Source organism: Phyllobates terribilis, unplaced genomic scaffold (assembly GCF_046119375.1).
Source record: "Phyllobates terribilis strain yellow unplaced genomic scaffold, ASM4611937v1 Scaffold_9__5_contigs__length_417890890, whole genome shotgun sequence".
NCBI lineage: Eukaryota > Metazoa > Chordata > Amphibia > Anura > Dendrobatidae > Phyllobates > Phyllobates terribilis.
The window spans coordinates 369,955,506-369,970,599 of NW_027362769.1; the positions used below are offsets into that span (position 1 = coordinate 369,955,506).

General features: G+C 44.1%; 1 protein-coding gene across 1 annotated transcript in view; it reads left to right on the top strand.

Moving 5' to 3' along the window:
* The window catches only part of ADCY9 (adenylate cyclase 9), a 113,898-nt gene that overhangs the window by 83,723 nt on the left and 15,081 nt on the right, over positions 1 to 15,094 (top strand). Inside the window, exons 2-7 of the mRNA XM_073648257.1 lie at positions 10,160 to 10,350; positions 11,339 to 11,440; positions 12,095 to 12,315; positions 13,696 to 13,798; positions 13,911 to 14,119; positions 14,238 to 14,397. Coding sequence (XP_073504358.1) covers positions 10,160 to 10,350; positions 11,339 to 11,440; positions 12,095 to 12,315; positions 13,696 to 13,798; positions 13,911 to 14,119; positions 14,238 to 14,397 — 986 coding nt within the window. The remainder of the gene's footprint in view (positions 1 to 10,159; positions 10,351 to 11,338; positions 11,441 to 12,094; positions 12,316 to 13,695; positions 13,799 to 13,910; positions 14,120 to 14,237; positions 14,398 to 15,094) is intronic.

The window sequence follows — 15,094 nt, forward strand, 5'->3', positions numbered from 1 at the left end:
GGTGACAAATTTAAACAACGCTCTGCTGATTGCTCGTGGTCGCCGGCCGCGACCAATTAGCAGTATTGGCACCAAATTTAAACACCGCTCTGCTGATTGGTCACGGTCGCCGGCCGCGACCAATCAGCAGTATTGGCGCCAAATTTAAACCTCGCTCTGCTGATTAGTCGCAACCACCGGCCGTGACCAATCAGCGATATTGGCGCCATATTTAATCACCGCTCTGCTCATTGGTCGCGGTTACCGGTCGCGAATAACCAGCATTATTGGCGACAAATTTAAACACCGCTCTGCTGATTAGTCGCGGCCGTGACCAATCACCATTATTGGCGCAAAATTTAAATAACGCTCTGCTGATTGGTCGCGACCGCCGGCCGCAAACAATCAGCATTATTGCCGCCAAATTTAAATCCCGCTCTGCTGATTGGTCGCGTTCGCTGGCCGCGACCAATTTGCATTATTGGCGCCAAATTTAAACCCCTCTCTGCTGATTAGTCGCGACCGCCGGCCATTACCAATCTGCGATATAGGCGCCAAATTTTAACACCTCTTTGCTAATTGGTCGCGGTTGCCGGCCTCGACCAATCAGCGATTTTGGCGCCAAATTTAAATAACGCTCTGCTGATTGCGCCTGGTCGGCCGCATACCTATTCTAGAATACCCGATGCGTTAGAATCGGGCCACCATCTAGTCTTCAATAAATGCCCAAGTTTACATTGATATTTTGGACAGTTTTCTTATCCCATCAATTGAAAGGATGTTTGGGGATGATGACATCATTTTTCAAGATGATAATGCATCCTGCCATAGAGCAAAAACTGTGAAAACATTCCTTGAAAGAAGACACATAAGGTCAATGTCATGGCCTGCAAATAGTCCGGATCTCAATCCAATTGAAAATCTTTGGTGGAAGTTGAAGAAAATGGTCCATGACAAGGCTCCAACCTGCAAAGCTGATCTGGCAACAGCAATCAGAGAAAGTTGGAGCCAGATTGATGAAGAGTACTGTTTGTCACTCATTAAGTCCATGCCTCAGAGACTGCAAGCTGTTATTAAAGCCAGATGTGGTGCAACAAAATACTAGTGATGTATTGGAGTGTTCTTTTGTGTGTTTGTTTTTCATGATTCCATAATTTTTTCCTCAGAATTGAGTGATTCCATAATATTTTATCTCTGCTTTGTCTGAAAAAAATTACCCTTGCTGAGTACCACATTTTTTTTCTTGATTTATTTTAGTGTTTCTTAAAGCCTTAAAGTTGCCATTTGAAATGACTTTAGTTTTGTGCCATGTCTGTGATCTCCTTTTTTTCAACAACATTAAACAACTGAATGAACATCCTCCGAGCCCGGTGATTCCATAATTTTTGTCAGGGGTTGTACTTAGTGCAGTCGCCTCATTGTCTGTCATACTGATCAGAAGATACAGAAGAGATGCCGGGAAATAAAGAAATCATCACTCCGTAGTGACACCTCATCATGTGTAGCATTAGAAAGAAAAAAAAAAAAGAAAAAATTACCAATCGGATCCATCAACAGCAGCTTGTTGGTGATCTCCATCCATATTTTTTTTTACATGAAAAGGATATTCCTTAAAAAAAAACAAGTTAACCGCTATCATATCGGACTGCCAGAGATAGCCGGCAGTATTAGAAGGAAAGGATTAACAATTGGATCCATCAAGAGCAGCTTGTTGGTGATTTCCATCCATATTTTTTTTTTTACATGAAAGGGATATTCCTCCACAAAAAAAAAACAAGTTATCCTCTATCCATAGGATAGGGAATAATGTGCTGATCACCGGGGGTCCATCCAGCGTTCCTGAGATTTGGTCTTCAACTACATCTTGTGCATACGCAGCCTCTGCTCATTCCATTTACTGTCTACAGGACTGCCTGAGATAGCCGGCAGTATTAGAAGGAAAAGATTAACAATAGGATCCATCAACAGCAGCTTGTTGGTGACTTTCATTCAGATTTTTTTTTTTACATGAAAGAGATATTCCATTAAAAAAAAAAAAATTAACGTGCTGATCCAACCAGCGTTCCTGAGATTGGGTTTCTGCAACCGCATCTTGAAAGAAGTAGAAGTGTGCATCATTAGAAGTAAAAGATTAACAATAGGATCCATCAACAGCAGCTTGTTGGTGATTTTCATGCAGAATTTTTTAAGATGAAAGAGATATTCCTCCAAGAAAACAAGTTATTGCCTATCTTTAGGATAGGATAACATGCTGATCACTGGGGGTCCAACCACTGAGACCCCCAGCGTTCCTGAAATTGGGTCTCTCCAAATACATCTTGAATTGAGTGAAACTGTGCATGGATGACCTCTGCTTGTTCCATTCACTGTCTACAGGACTGCAAGAGATAGCCGGCAGCATTAGAAGGAGAGGATTAACAATTGGATCCATCAACATCAGTTTGTTGCTGATTTTCATGCATCATTTTTTTTTACATGACAGGGATATTCCTCCAAGAAAACAGATTACCCCCTATCCTATGGGACTGCCAGAGATAGCCGGCAGCATTAGGAGGAAATAATTAACAATCGGATCTATCAACAGCAGCTTGTTGGTGATTTCCTTGCATATTATTTTTACATGAAAGGGATATTCCTTTAAAAAAAAAACAATAACGTGCTGATCCAACCAACGTTTCGGAGATTGGGTCCCTGCAACAACGTCTTGAATGGAGCAGAACTGTGCATGCCCAACCTCTGCTCGCGTACCATTCACTGTCTATAGGACTGCCTGAGATAGCCAGCAGCAGTAGAAGGAAAAAATTCACAATAGGATCCGTTAACAGCAGCTTGTTTATGATTTTCATGCATTCTTTTTTTTACATGAAAGGGATATTCTTCCTAGTTATCCCCTATCCTATGGGACTGTCTGAGATAGCCGGCAGTATTAGGTGGAAAGAATTAACAATCGGATCCATCAACAGCAGATTGTTGGTGATTTCCTTGCATATTATTTTTACATGAAAGGGATATTCCTTAAAAAAAAAAAATAACCTGCTGATCCAACCAGCGTTCCGGAAATTGGGTTCCTGCAACAACTTCTTGAATGGAGCAGAACTGTGCATGCCCAACCTCTGCTCGTAGCATTCACTGTCTATGGGACTGCCTGAGACAGTGGCAGCATTAGAAGGAAAAAATTAACAATAGGATCCGTTAACAGCAGCTTGTTCATGATTTTTATGCATTATTTTTTTTACATGAAAGGGATATTCTTCCAAGTTATCCCCTATCCTATGGGACTGTCTGAGATAGCTGACAGTATTAGAAGGAAAGTATTAACAGTCGGATCCATTAACAGCAGCTTGTTGGTGATTTTCATGCATGGGGGTTTTTTACAAGAAAGGGATATTCCTTTAAAAAAAAAAAAAGTTAATGTGCTGATCCAACCAGCGTTCCTGAGATTGGGTTCCTGCAACGATGTCTTGAATGGAGCAGACCTGTGCATGCGCGATCTCTGCTTGTTCCATTCAGTGTCTATGGGACTGCCTGACATAGCTGGCAGTATTAAAAGGAAAAAAATAACAATAGGATCCATCAACAGCAGCTTGTTGGTGATCGTCATGCATCTTTTTTTTTACATGAATGGGATATTCTTCCAAGAAAACAAATTATCCCCTATCCTAAGGGACTGCCAGAGATAGCTGGCAGTATTAAAGGGAAAGGATTAACAATCGGATCCATCAACAGCAGCTTGTTGGTGATTTCCTGGCATATTATTTTTACATGAAACGGGTATCCCCCCCCCACAAAAGGTTATCCTCTACCTTGCAGCGACTGTTAATTACAGGTGGACTGACCCTTTAAGCGTTGCTTGTTTGTCTCAGGCCCAGGTACAGATGACTGGTGCGTTATAATGCCGGGTTTGTGGGCTGATGACGTGCACAGTTGCTAGTCTACGCACAATAGACACAAACTTCGCTGTGTTACTGAGTTTTATATGATATTGTGTGTTAATCTGAGGGGGATTAGGCAGGACTGCGCGTTCCTCAACATGAAAGGACTCCATAGACATGGCACATAAATAGGCAGCGTTGCTGTGTATCTTTGCTCTGCTGCTCTGCACAACGCTTGGGGACAGAGAGATAGCTCACATCCTACTTTATAGGAAGGGCTGATAACACGGTCAGGGAATTCACAAACCACCCGCTGTCAGTATAGTCATAACTGGTATATAGCTGACCATACATGGTGCGGTATTATACATGACAGGTACTCCAAATACCATGCAAAAATGTATGTAATCTCTGTAAATACTGATCCTGTACTGATCCTAAATACATCCTGTATTAACCTCCAGAGCGCCACTCACTATTCTGCTGGTGTGGTCACTGTGTACATACATAACGCCACCGATCATGAGTTACATCCTGTATTATACTCCAGAGATCAGGATCAGTAATGTAATGTATGTACACAGTGACTGCACAAGCAGAACAGTGAGTGCAGCTCTGGAGTATAATACAGGAGGTAATTCAGGATCAGTAATGTAATGCATGTACACAGTGACTGCACCAGCTGAATAGTGAGTGCAGCTCTGGAGTATAATACAGGATGTAACTCAGGATCAGTACAGGATCAGTAATGTAATGTATGTACACAGTGACTTCACCAGCAGAATAGTGAGTGCAGCTCTGGAGTATAATGCAGGATGTAACTCAGGATCAGTGACTGCAGCAGCAGAATAGTGAGTGCAGCTCTGGAGTATAATACAGGATGTAACTCAGGATCAGTACAGGATCAGTAATGTAATGTATGTACACAGTGACTGCACCAGCAGAATAGTGAGTGCAGCTCTGGAGTATAATGCAGGATGTAACTCAGGATCAGTGACTGCAGCAGCAGAATAGTGAGTGCAGCTCTGGAGTATAATACAGGATGTAACTCAGGATCAGTACAGGATCAGTAATGCAATGTATGTACACAGTAACTGCACCAGCAGAATAGTGAGTGCAGCTCTGGAGTATAATACAGGATGTAACTCAGGATCAGTACAGGATCAGTAATGTAATGTATGTACACAGTGACTGCACCAGCAGAATAGTGAGTGCAGCTCTGGAGTATAATACAGGATGTAACTCAGGATCAGTACAGGATCAGTGACTGCAGCAGCAGAATAGTGAGTGCAGCTCTGGAGTATAATACAGGATGTAACTCAGAATCAGTACAGGATCAGTGACTGCACCAGCAGAATAGTGAGTGCAGCTCTGGAGGATAATACAGGATGTAACTCAGGATCAGCTGGACCCGGGTATGGTGAATACTGGCTAAGTTTGTTATTTTATGTATTTTACACGGTTTGGGTTTCCACTTTCCTGAAAAAGGTAGACCCCTTTAAGTTTCAGATTTTTTTGCAGCGAGGGACAGGATTCAAACATTTCCCCTGTTCTTTTCTCCTGTGTGTGGGAAGGGAACTGACAACCTCTTTGTCTCCTCAAACATTGCTTACTGACACTTACTGACGTTGTGATGTAGACGTCTTGGACTTGTTCCCTTAAGCCCCCGTCTCACATAGCGAGATCGCTAGCGAGATCGCTGCTGTGTCACGGTTTTGGTGACGCAACAGCGACCTCACCAGCGATGTCGCTATGTGTGACACTTTGCAGCGATCAGGCCCCTGCTGTGAGGTCGCTGATCGCTGCAGAATGTCCTAGACCATTTTTTGGTCTTTGCCCTCCCGCTGGTCAGCACACATCGCTGTGTGTGACCAGCGGGACCAGCGATCAGGCTGGTAACCATGATAAACAGCGGGTTACTAGGTGCGCGTGTGCCCCTAGTAACCCGATGTTTACCATAGTCACCAGCCTGCTCCTGCTTCAGCAGGCTCGTAACCAGGAGCAGGACAACGTGGAAAGATTCTTTCCACGATGTCGCTGCTCCCCTGATCGTTGGTGAGCCTGCCTGTTTGACAGCTCACCAGCGACCACATAGCGAAGCAGCAACGATCCCTGACAGGCTAAGTGTGACGGGGCCTTTAGGCTATGTTCACACATGTTGGGTTTTTCAGCGTTTTTTACTGCAGATTTTTATGCAAATTTTCTGCTGCGTTTTGCAGTACCAGCAAAGTCTATGAGAAACCAGAATTCTCTGTTCGCACATCTTGTTTGGGTTTTTTTTGCAGCATATTTTGTGCCTTGGTTGGGTTTTAGGAAAATAGAGCATGTCCCTTCTTTCAGCGTTTTTCACCCATAGGAAGTAATGGGTGGTGAAAAAAAACGCTGAAAAAACGCATCAAAATTTGCATCAGTGCTTTTTCAGCGTTTTTGATGGCAAAATAGAATGGGGTTGTTTTTTTTTCACAGAACTTTATGTAGATGCACAAATAGAGACAGAAGGACAGTGATAAAAACGCTGAAAAAACGCATCAAAAAACGCAGCTGATTTCCTGTCAGAGATTAGGTTTTGCTGCAAATTTGTGACTCTGAAAAACCCAACATGTGTGAACTTCGCCTTACAAGTAGAATTTAAGACCCACGTATGATTTACACTTGCCGTCTTTTCACTTCATGAATTATATTACATAAGAACGATCCCGCTCGTACAGTACAAGATATAATTAGGTGGATGCTGCCTGTTCTCTGGCGAGACTTCACAGGCAGCTTTGTATTTTATCTGAGCGTGACGCCCCTCATGTGACATAAAGTAATGAGACAGGAAAGATGGCCGCCTGAAGATTGGTCTTATGTTCAAAAAATCTGCGATTTTATGAAGAGAAGATTTTTCCTATACTTTAAACCTTTAAGATGAGCGATTGCTGTCAGTAAACAGGTGCAGTCCTATTCAAACCTACAGGCATCCATTGTTACCAGGCATGGGCTTGAACTAAGGCTTTTACCTAGTAGAGAGACATTTATCACTTGCAATAAATTTATAATTCTTTCCACCTGTCATAAATGCCGCTGCTTTCCTGAATCCGGCACTGTTTTTCTTTTGTTCCTACGCCTTTCCATTCCTGAGATATGGCCTCTTTTTCCCTGTATATAATTCAAGCCTTGTTAGCCAAGTGGGCGTGGTGCTGAAGAGGAGAGCGGAAGACCACGACCACTTGGCCAACGAGACTAGATTTATATACAGGGAAGAAAGGGGGATATCTCGGGAATGGAGAGGAGCAGGAAGAAAAGAAAAACATCGTCGGATTCAGGAGAACAGCGGCTTTTACACCAAATATAAAAGAAATACATATTTAAATAATCCTGCATTTTGCTTTAAGACAGGACTATGTAGGATTATCCTGCATAAATGGGAAGGGCTGAGTGTTCCTGAGATGCATTTTGAGATATCAGCAGTGCGGTTCAGGTTTTTCCATAGTGCCGGCTGCATTTCACTTCTGAGTATGTAATCGAGGGATGAATACCCTTGAAAAACATGATGTCATCTACTATAATCTATCGAGCTTTCAGGGAAGAGGGTGGGCCAGAACGGACGCTTTAAAGGCTCCGTCTCAGGGGCTCCAGTTGGGCAGACTTGCCTTAAAGGGGAATTTCACAGAGGGAAAGTAAATGCTGGGGGGGAGTTTACAAGGTTGCTGTATATTTTTGCAAAGTTGATTATTACTGATGTATTATTATATATACGTATTGTGTTTTTATTACATATTACGCTCCTTTTTTTTTTCTCCTGTTCTTTTTATTGCGCCAACTTACTCCGTAGCACAGTACAGAGATTGTACCCACAGACCTATAATTTGCCTATGTACAACACACTAGGACAAATTTAAAGGAATCGTCTACTTATGACAACCCCATTTTTTAAATGAACGAAAATGCTCCAGAATATAAAATATAGGGATCCAGGTCGCAGGTTCAAGTCCCCTAGGGGTATTAAATGAAAAAAAAAAAGGGGTTAATGCATGCCACTGCAGTCAAGTTTAGCCATAAGTACAGGTCTAAACTCCTGAAAATAAAGAAACCAAATTTTGTGTTTGTGACCCCGAATTATCAGCCCCCCACCGGCAAACGCTGCAGTAGATAATGCATCCTCCCTAGAATGTGTGCTGCCACCTGCTGCTCATCAGGTGCACTGCACTCCAACACTCGCCCCTTGCACAGCTGCAGGGCCATAGTTTACTGTATGTGCATTTTTGTGCCTCACATTCGCACGCACCCTCATAGCTGAGCTTGTATTTTTACTGCAGCTGTTCTGGTTTACAAAGCTCGCAATGTATCGCAGGACCGGTGCTGGTATGTGGCGACCGGCGAGCTTCTGCGTTATTAATAAAGTTGTGGGTAATTCTGAAGATAATTAGTTTATCATACAAAGAGTAAACCATTGGGCCACCCAGCACATGTCTGATGCCAAGTCTGCATCTGTGAAGAGCAAAGCATGTGCTACAGTCATGGAAGGACAGGGAGTATTGGACGCGCTCGCCATGGCCAAGGGCAGAGCACACGGTGCACCAAGGTGCGGCCATCAGATGCTGACCCTGTCCTTACAGTGTCTAACAGTCCAGAATTAGTTACACAGTGTCCCTGTAAAAGTGACAACCACAGTGTCCCCATAACAGAGCTCGGCATAGTACTATAACAAAGCTAGCCGTAGTGCCCCATAACCGAGTTAGTCTTAGTGCCCCATAACAGAACTAGCTATAGTGACCCATAACAGAGTTAGTCTTAGTGTCCCATAACAGAGCTGGCCATAGTGCCCCATAACAGAGTTAGTCTTAGTGTCCCATAACAGAGCTGGCCATAGTGCCCCATAACAGAGCTGGCTATAGTGCCCCATAACAGAGCTAGTCTTAGTGCCCCATAACAGAGCTAGCTATAGTGCCCTATAACAGAGCTAGTCTTAGTGCCCCATAACAGAGCTGGCTATAGTACCCCATAGCAGAACTCGCTATAGTGCCCCATAACAGAACTAGCTATAGTGCCCCATAACAGAGCTGGCTATACTGTCCCATAACAGAGCTGGCCATAGTGCCTCCATAACAGAACTAGCTATAGTGCCCCATAACAGAGCTAACCGTAGTGCGCCTATAACAAAGCTAGCTATAGTGCCCCATAACGGAGCTAGTCATAGTGTCCTCATAACAGAGCTGGCTATAGTGCCCCATAGCAGAGCTAGTCGTAGTGCCCCTATAACAGAGCTCGCTATAGTGCCCTATAACAGAGCTGACTATAATGCCCCATTACAGAGCTAGTCGTAGTGCCTCCATAACAGAGCTAGCTATAGTGCCCCTTAACAGAGCTAGTCGTAGTGTCCCTGTAACAGAGCTGGCTATAGTGCCCCATAACAGAGCTGGCTATAGTGCCCCATAGCAGAGCTAGTCGTAGTGTCCCTGTAACAGAGCTAGCTATAGTGCCCCATAACAGAGCTGGCTATAGTGCCCCATAACAGAGCTGGCCATAGTGCCCCATAACAGAGCTGGCTATAGTGCCCCATAACAGAGCTGACTATAGTGCCCCATAACAGAGCTGGCTATAGTGCCCCATAACAGAGCTGGCTACAGTGCCCCATAACAGAGCTGGCTATAGTGCCCCATAACAGAGCTGGCTATAGTGCCCCATAACAGAGCTGGCTATAGTGCCCCTTAACAGAGCTGGCTATAGTGCCCCATAGCAGAGCTAGTCGTAGTGCCCCTATAACAGAGCTCGCTATAGTGCCCTATAACAGAGCTGGCTATAGTGCCCCATAACAGAGCTGGCCATAGTGCCCCATAACAGAGCTGGCTACAGTGCCCCATAACAGAGCTGGCTATAGTGCCCCATAACAGAGCTGGCTATAGTGCCCCATAACAGAGCTGACTATAGTGCCCCATAACAGAATTAGCCCAGGCTCCCCTATAACAAAGCTATCTATAGTACCTCATAACAGAGCTAGTCGTAGTGCCCCATAACAGAGCTCGCTATAGTGCCCCATTAGAGAACAAGCCATGGTATCTGATAAGAGAGCTAGCCATAGTGCCCCCATAACAGAACTAGTCATAGTGCCCCCACAACAGAGCTGGCAATAGTGTCCTATAACAGAGCAATGCTAGTGCCCCATATCAGAGCTGGCTATAGTGCCTATTTAACACCATCCAAAATGTGCCCATAATAGTGATCACCAGAGTGCCCCTATAATGTTGGTGTCAGTACAGCCATAATGACAGTGCTGTGCTTCATATTAATGAGATTGTTTAGTGACTTTAGCGTCATGTCCCCTTCAGGCCTGAAGACCTTCCTGATCTCCGGGCGCAGACCACGTGTGCCCAGCTGCAGCTGCTCCCAGACCTTGCTACCACTACAGGAGGGATCAGACCCCGGCAGTGGCTCCCAGACCCCCCATGGCGTGGGGGGTCTCATCGCCGACAGTGCCAGTGACTCTCTTCTCCATTGTTCTCACATGGAAAGACTCAAGGTGGGTAATTATATCTGTGCATATATTGCCGGATCGGGTTATTTAAAAAAAAAAAAGTGCTCCCTGGACATATAGGGTTAATGACGCAAATGTCATCTGAAATCTCCGCTGATAGGAAAGTGTTAATGGTTTGATCTCTGTGGGATGTTGAGGATTGTCCCCAGGAGCAATCCCCCTGCCACCCTTTGTCCTCATTAGCAGCAATTAATGACGGCACCCCCGGGTCCTTCTCCCGATGGGTGAGAGGCAGAGCAGCCTTAATGATGCTCACATTGAATCCCAATCTATTAATGTCCCCAGGCCTCCTGCGGAGAGCAGACATCACTTATTGGATTGTACGGTGTCACAGTGGGGTCAGATTGCGACTCCCAGGACACCGCGATCGCCACATGCTAGTTGCAGAAAAGTCGGAGCAAGTTGGATTTTTTGTGTCTTTCTTGTTGGGACTTCACCATTAACTTTTTTATGCATTGTGTGTCCATATAAATAGTGCACTGGATGGCGGTATTGTGTGGGAATTACTTACAAAAGTATTATTTGGTATGTTCTGTCAGAAAAAGTGCCATAAATATTAATGGGGTACGGTTTATGTAAAGTCTTCCCCAAAGTGATAGTCTTACAGTTTTTAGATTTTGCTATATTTATGTACAGTTTCCATTTTAGGCATTTTAGCCAGTAGGGTTCCTTCCACAGAGGCTGACGTGACTGCTATGAACACGTGAGATGGGCTCTAACCTGCCTTTTGGTTTGCCTACAGCCACCACTAGGGGGAGCTCACTGCAGACATATTTTTGCAACTCGCTTTGACTTCCTGGCGTAAACCCATATGCAGTGAGCTCCCTCTAGTGGTGGCTGCAGGCAGGTAGAATTTATCTTTTATCTCTTTGTATAGGGAAGAAGTGGTCTTAGGACTCCAATCCCTATGAAGATATGTATAAAAACAGTAGGGGATCTGATATTGATTTATTTTACTGTTGTTTATTGGCAGAGCTGTCCTTCTTGTGGAGAAACTGGAGTCCGAGATGGTGTGGAGGAAGGAGCATCCGCTGTAAATGGCACCCCAGAAGAATGGAAAGGAGGGGGCACTCGTGTAAGTGAAATTTATTATATGGATGACCATTGAAGGAGCAGGGGAATCTGCCCTAATATGCTTAAAGGGGTATTCCCATCTCCAAAATCCTATCCCAATATGTAGTAGGTGTAGTAATAATAATAATAATAATAGAAAATACCTCCAATTAGAAATGTAGTATAGTTTTTATGGTTCAATATGTCCCTTTCCTTGTGTGCAGGGCATTGCAGGACCTTAGGTATCCATGGTTACAACCACTAGCAACTAGCTAACTGTTATTATATCAGTGGTCGTAACCATGGATACATAAGGTCCTGCAATGCCCTTCACATGAGGAAAGGGGCATAGCGAATCAGAAAAACTATACAACATTTCTATTTGGAGATATTTGCTAATATTATTATTATTACATCTACTACATATTGGGAGAGGATCTTGGAGATGGGAATACCCCTTTAAACACAGACACGGGCTGTTTTCTGACTTTACAGTGCAAGGATGCTGTCAAACAGCTCCACGTATCTCAGCTTCCTGAATCCCATGTGATATTAATTACAGTGAAAATGGATTTAATTGAGTTTTTCAGTGTTGAGTGGAGATAGACGTCAAATGAGCAAATATCAGATTTCTGTATCCCGTTACTAAAAAGATACCCCCATTCCTCTTTCACAGCCCACAGCCATCGGACGTCATTTAAAAACCCAGAATGGCCTTCTAAGCCCTCCTCCAGAAGATACCTTGAACAACAGCCAGGCATCTTTGTACGAGATGCTTCAAGAAAAGGGTCGCTGGTGTGGAGTCAGTATGGATCAGTCCGCTCTCCTCCCTCTCCGCTTCAAAAACATCAGAGAAAAGACTGACGCTCACTTTGTGGAGGTTATTAAAGAAGACAGGTAAATTAATCTCGGTTTTAATAAAGTGTCGCATTAGGAATCCACTTAAAACCCTTTTTAGGATTAAATTATTATTATTTATTATTATAGCGCCATTCATTCCATGGCGCTTTACATGTGAAAAGGGGTTATACATAATAAAAAACACAATAATCTTAAACAATACAAATCGGCGACTGGTACAGGAGGAACGAGGACTCTGCCCGCGAGGGCTCACAGTCTACAAGGGATGGGTGAGGATACAGTAGGTGAGGGTAGAGCTGGTCGTGCAGCGGTATGGTGGGGCGAGGGTTACTGCAGGTTGTAGGCTTGTCGGAAGAGGTGGGTCTTCAGGTGCCTTTTGAAGGTTTCCACGGTAGGCGAGAGTCTGATGTGTTGGGGTAGAGAGATCCAGAGTAGGGGGGATACACGGGAGAAATCTTGTATACGATTGTAGGAAGAGGAAATAAGAGGGGAGTAGAGAAGGAGATCTTGTGAGGATCGGAGGTTGCGTGCAGGTAAGTACCGGGAGACTAGGTCACAGATGTATGGGGGAGACAGGTTGTGGATGGCTTTGTATGTCATGGTTAGGGTTTTGAACTGGAGTCTCTGGGTAATGGGGAGCCAGTGGAGAGATTGACAGAGAGGAGAGGCCAGGGAATAGCGGGGGGACAGGTGGATTAGTCGGGCAACAGACTTTAGGATAGATTGGAGGGGTGCAAGAGTGTTATATGGGAGGCCACAGAGCAGGAGGTTGCAGTAGTTGAGGTGAGAGATGATGAGGGCGTGGACTAGGGTTTTTGCAGATTCTTGGTTGAGGAATGGCCGGATCCATGAGATATTTTTGAGTTGGAGTCGGCAGGAAGTGGAAAGGTCTTGGATATGTGGTTTGAAGGAGAGTTCGGAGTCCAGGGTTACCCTGAGGAGATGCTATTTCCTAGCTTCATTCACTTCAATATGTGGCAAAATACAGTAGTAGAAGATTTAAATTACTGCCGCCCTTTACTTCCTCCTTGCTGATTGGTGGGATGGATGGATGGATGGATGGATCTGCACTTGTTAATGAATTAGGAATGTAGTAAATTAGCACAATCAGCTGAAGGGAAAAGCTCTGCAAAGATACTAAACATAAGAATCTAAGAAAACTGTCAGTAAAGGAAGCGGAAGCTACATTGGTCTAGGAATGACTAACTGTATAAGGTAATGAAGGCTCCAAGAACTGGAAAGAGGTTAATTAAGGGGAATGTAACTACGTAATAAAGGAGACAGATTCATAGAAACAACTTTAAAATAAAGTAGAAAAAAAATATGAAAGCGTAGATAGCGTTGTAGGAGCCAAGACTGGAGATAATCTCTCGACACATCAAAGACGTCTCACTTTGACCTATTCTTTCCTTCCAGCTTAATGAAGGATTACTTCTTCAAGCCGCCCATTAACCGCTTGAGCCTGAACTTTCAAGAAAAGGAACTGGAGACCTCATATCAAGCTAGCTATCAGGAGGAGGTAGTAGTTTGCGCAGCTTAAAGATGCTATTAATTTGCACGGTTGGCAGTGATGTATATGGTTACCACTAGGATATGACTCTTTCCATCAGTTTTTTTTTATTTGTTTCCAGGTGATGCGCATGGCTCCGGTGAAGACCTTTGCCAGTGCTACATTCAGCTCCTTGCTTGACGTGTTCCTCTCGTTTTTTATATTCGCCCTCCTTTCCATCACTTGTTTCTTGAAGCCGGGTACAGTTCCTGTATATCCCCCAACACCGGCACTTGTGGTGCTAGCCGTCTGCGGCCTCCTGGGATTCCTCTCCTTGCTTGTTTCCATCAGGTAAGTCAAAAGTCAATGAAATAGATCCTCGTGGGCTGAGACATGCAAATTTTTATTTACGTTAAAAGTGAGACTAAGGTTTAATTGTTTCATCCCCTTTCTTCTGCACACATTGTAGGATGGCATTCTACCTAGAGGACATGTTCCTCTGTACCAGACGGCTCCTGGAGATGATCTCTGGTTGGCTTCCACGTCATCTAATTGGCACTGTGCTTGTGTCTCTCCCTGCAGCTGTTGTCTTCTCCTACTTGACCCAGGACTTCTACACCAACGCACATGTATGAATACGGTCTATTACATAATGGTCAAATATTGACCCTGCCATTACCAGGGGCCCATATAGAGAAAACAGGGCCCAAAGCAAGGATGCTCCATCCCCTTAAGGTGTTGGGTAATGCCAACTTAGACCATGGAGCCAGGTTCATTTTTAATTACTTATTCTATTTCCATGGGTCAATTCCCCCATCTCAATATCTATGGAGTCCTTCCAAGGTTCTCAGCATCCAATATCAAAGGATAGGACCGATCTTCTCTGTCCAGGTTTCCTATAGAAGTGGATATTGCACTCTAGTATGGGAAGCCATTGGTATTACACAACTTTCCATTAAAGAAAATATAGCTTGTGGAAAATAAAAGACTATGTTGACAGGTTAAGTGATGAAGTTACCTCAGTTTGGAGAATTCTATGACCTTGCATAATTCCCCTGTCTGCAATGACTAGGAGAGTACTAGTGAAGAAGCTGGGCAGATCAAGTGCTGCAGATGTGGCCAGCAGTGATGCTTCAAAAACATGGCCATAGGGTCCCTTCTCTATCAAAGCTTTGCAGTTATATTTGCATCCTTAGAACATGGGTACTGTTGGAAGTGGCTCCCCTGATCATGGGGCCAATGTGCAACTACTACCAGTGAGATCCATAGATCCATATAGCCACGCCACTGTGGGATTAATAGGTAAATAGAAAGATAAAAGGATAG